General features: G+C 31.0%; 1 protein-coding gene across 4 annotated transcripts in view; it reads left to right on the top strand.

Annotated features, from left to right (window-relative positions):
* The first annotated feature begins 1,870 nt into the window (after positions 1 to 1,870).
* Positions 1,871 to 4,278, top strand: part of LOC116852289 (thioredoxin domain-containing protein 17-like) — a 9,225-nt gene continuing 6,817 nt past the window's right edge. The window contains exons 1-4 of one of the 4 annotated variants that reach the window (XM_032832487.1): positions 1,871 to 2,155; positions 2,334 to 2,510; positions 3,763 to 3,844; positions 4,029 to 4,185. In XM_032832487.1, coding sequence (XP_032688378.1) covers positions 2,369 to 2,510; positions 3,763 to 3,844; positions 4,029 to 4,185 — 381 coding nt within the window. In that variant the 5' untranslated portion in view covers positions 1,871 to 2,155; positions 2,334 to 2,368. Of the gene's footprint in view, positions 2,511 to 3,762; positions 3,845 to 4,028; positions 4,263 to 4,278 lie in introns of those variants that run through there. The other 3 variants (XM_032832485.1, XM_032832484.1, XM_032832486.1) reach the window with 3 other exon arrangements.

Genomic DNA, 4,278 nt, shown 5'->3' with positions numbered 1-4,278 from the left:
TAGTTTTTAATTTAGTTATTATTGATATAGTTTATATAATATTTCTTCTTGTGGATAAAAATAATGTGTACTACAAAAGCACTATAATAAAAAGTAATTGTAATTTGTTTCTGTATTGTTCCTTCACCTCTGCATTCGTGAAACTGCTTTTCCCAATACTGAATACAAATCAATGGTGTACTAGTCAAAATGACATCAAAATGACATCAAAATGATGTCAAATTATAGTCATTTTTTTCTCCGGTTTGACGTCATTGTGAGTTCCACCATTTTGACGTCTTTTTGACATCATTTTGACATTATTATGACTTTTTGTTCTCCTTGGGAAACTCAATCGCATTATTTGAAAACCATTTATTTTTGGATTTTGAATTACATATTTGAAAGTGCGCTTTACTTACATTTGAAGCTCAGTTAGAACAGTATTTATAACAGTATAACAGTTATAACAGTTATAACAATATAGTATCCAGCGAAAAATGATTCGTTGATTGACGTCAAAATGACATCAAATAGACGTTGAAATCGTCACACCGACATCAATTTGATATCATTTTGACGTCAATCAACGAATCATTTTTCACTAGGTATATAGATGTCACAAACATGAAGTCTTAAATAGCTCAGTGGAAAGAGCGGTTGTCTGGCAAGCGGATAACCCGAGTTAGACCCCAGCCCGAGTCTGATGTTTTTCATTTCATATGGCATTAAAAATGGACATCTACAGATACTACACACAAGAGCAGCAGCACCCCCGGCCAAAGTTTCTGATCTTTCTTTCGTGTGGATACAATAAAATTTATTAAATCCGAAGAAATCTTTTTGAGTTGAAGTAATTCCATATGAATACTCTAAGAAGTTCTGAGAAACTCCAATCATGGTGCATGTAATTTCCTAAATCATTTTTATAGTATTCTTTTACGAATTCCTAAGGAAGTACAATTCAGGAAAGGAGAAAACTTTAGGAACACTTAGAGAATTCATCGTGCTATCTGGATTATAATATAATATAAATATTATGTATTCTTATGTTATATAATAAATACAAATTTGATATCAAATTATATAAATATCTTGTTTTGTGTTTTTATATTTTTCTTGCAAATTAGATTTTTTTTCTTGTTACTTTAAAAATTATTCATTTTTATATTATAGCAAAATTGTATAACTTTTTTTTTAATGTAATAATTTATTTGAAGAAAAAATGAAAAAGTCTGTTATTGACGATTAAAGAAATATATTTTTCATGTATTTTAATGATAACTGCAATTTATGATCACGGACACACATACAAAATATCTTTCACATGGTAAAATAGAAATCACAAGTATGTGATAGTTTACGTAATAGCCGTTGTTTGATCCTGGCGGCGCTGCAGATGTTGACAGACGTTTTGCTGCAGAAACAAGTTAGCGGCTAGTAGTCCATAGTTATATAGTCAAAGGGCGCTACACACGAATTGACATAACAGTAATGTAATACGTACCGTAAGAATTGACTAATCACTTTGAGTATCGTCGAACCGTAAGGTCGCCACTTTTGTAAATACTCGATTGTAATTGGTCCATTTTTACTGTACGTCTTATAGCTCCTGCACACAGGACGCGGTAATACTTGCCGTGCGGCGGAAGTCCGCACGACAGCCAATCAATGTTATTTTTCCGTAAGAATTAGAAGGTTATTACGGAAAGCAGCATATTGATTGGCTGTCGCGCGAACTTCCACCGCGCGGCAAACATTACCACGTCCTGTGTGCAGGAGCCATTACGTTACTATTATGTCAATTCATGTGCGCCCCTTAAACTCCCAGTCCAAGTTGTGATGAAAAGACGACCGAGTACAGGCGAGGAATTTTTATTGCGCAGCTATTTTATGATATTTTATGATTAAACTTGCGCAGTAAAACTTACGTATACTATGTTAAGCAACTATTTTAAGAATAAGGGGTTCGATTCTCTAACTAGTTGCGTATACGTAAGTTTTACTGCGCAGGTTTAATCATACCATAAAATAGCTACGCAATAAAACTACCGTATACGCAACTAGTTAGAGAATTGAGCCCCAGACCTGTAACCAAAGAGAGAGAGAGAGAGAGAGAGAGAGAGATGAAATGACGCATAGCGCTAAATACAGCTGATAACGTGCTGATAACTGGGTGCGTTAAGCGAACTCAACAGTTGCACAACAGTTGAGCAATTCGTCAATATAATTGGTCTAGATTTAGGGATCTAACAGTAAGAACTAATAATCGCTAATTGTTCATTGAGTGCTTTTTCCGCTGAACGCACCTACTCATAACTGAAGCTTACATATCTATCATTTGTCCTTCCTAGTACTCAAAAGAATCAGTGATCGTGCTTCGTTAAAAATGATTCGACATCATCATGTGCAGGGCTATGAAAACTTTCTTAAATATGTTGAGGACTTGAAGAAAGAGCAGCCAATTTATATTCTTTATACCGGTTCGAAGTTGGACAACGGTAAAAGTTGGTGTCCAGATTGTGTAGAAGGTAAGTCGTGCTAAAGTGTGCACATATGTTTACACTATGGGCGTGTTCCGTTACAGGCTCGCAACGTTCGCGAGCGTGTAACGAAACGCGCCCTATGTAACCTATCTTTCATATTTTGTTTTTATAGCTGCATTTCAATTTTCACTGTCAGTACTGAAAATCTATAGTATATATAACATGAACTATAGATTTGTAACACTAATATATAGAATAGAAACTATGTAAACTATGTAAACTAATATATAGAATAGAAACTATGCATTATAGATTTTTAGTTTAGTGAGTATTGGAACGCAATACGCTTATGTCGTATAATATCGACTATATTTAACATCAAATAGTATGTATGTGTCGCATATATATGTACATGCAGTTGACAATGAGACGTGAACAAAGATTCAACTGACGTACAAAATCTGTTTTCTCACTACAATTTTTCTAATTTTGTAATTTTCCTTTTTTTCACACTTAGTACATTGGGTGTAACATCATTTATTCTGTTTAAATAGAAAAAAATAGTGAACATAATATCCAAACATTTAGATGTATATTTTGTGATGCTATTGTAACAATACATATTTAAAATGTTTCAAGAAATAATTTATTGTCCCACAATTGTAATCAAAATATTTACTTATTATTATTATTATTATTATAATTTCAGATTAGTTTCATTCTCTTTCCATTAAAATTCTATTTAAAATAAGCAGCAATTTTTATGATATTAAGTGATGGCTTTTATATATGAAATTTCTGTATGAGAACATATCTTTATATACTTATACCAGTTACCAAGCAGATGATATGCCAAAATATTTAAATGAATAGAGCTATATTTTTTGTAGAACAGATCAACACCCCAACAAGCAGATTTTTAAAAGATGTCTAAAATGTCTTATTTCTTCAGACATCTTTTAAGTGTTTTTAAAATATTTTTTAAAAGCTTCTGCTATCTTGGACATAAAAACTTATATCTTTGACATTGAAAATTTGTTTAAATAGATACAGCAATGAATTTGGTTAACACAATGCAACTGTGCATAGTTAGATAGAAATACTTTGAAAAAATATCTGATAATATATGATATTTTGGTTTACAATATAAAAAGGTGGAAAATTTGTAAAATATATTTGAAGTAGAACTTGGAATTATAATCAAATCTAAATTTAATTTATGCTATTGTATAATTTAAAAAGAAGATATTGACCAATATTAATATAATGAGTCTTTAGGTACTTTGTTTTGTTTTAGCCGAACCATATATTGAAAAAGGTTTTGAAAGAGCATCTAAAGAAACACAATTAGTGATAGTCGAAGTTGGAGACAGGCCATTGTAAGTAACGAAATATATCTTTATACTCATATTAATAATATCTCTATTCATTATCACAAGTATCGATAGCAGTTCTAAACTGTTATCTGCAGTATATAAAACTTTCTTTAGATCAATAAGACTAAACACAATCAAATACTTATTGATAATTTTTATTCCATTAATTTATTGCATAATATTGCAGTTGGAAAGATCTGAATTGCCCATTCAGAATAAATCCTGTTACTAAGTTAAAAGTTTTGCCAACTTTGTCTAAGTGGGGCACTCAAAAACGTTTAGAAGGCAATCAGTTGCTGAAACCTGAGCTTATCGACATGTTACTTACAGATGAAGATGATTAAGTATTAACATTTTTTTTGTACTCTATATTTGTGAGTATATATATATATATATATATATATATATATATATATATATATATATATATATATATA

Source organism: Odontomachus brunneus, unplaced genomic scaffold, assembly GCF_010583005.1.
Source record: "Odontomachus brunneus isolate Ranch 3 - 2012 unplaced genomic scaffold, Obru_v1 Obru_scaffold_211, whole genome shotgun sequence".
Taxonomy (NCBI): domain Eukaryota; kingdom Metazoa; phylum Arthropoda; class Insecta; order Hymenoptera; family Formicidae; genus Odontomachus; species Odontomachus brunneus.
This window is presented reverse-complemented; position numbering and strand designations above follow the sequence as displayed.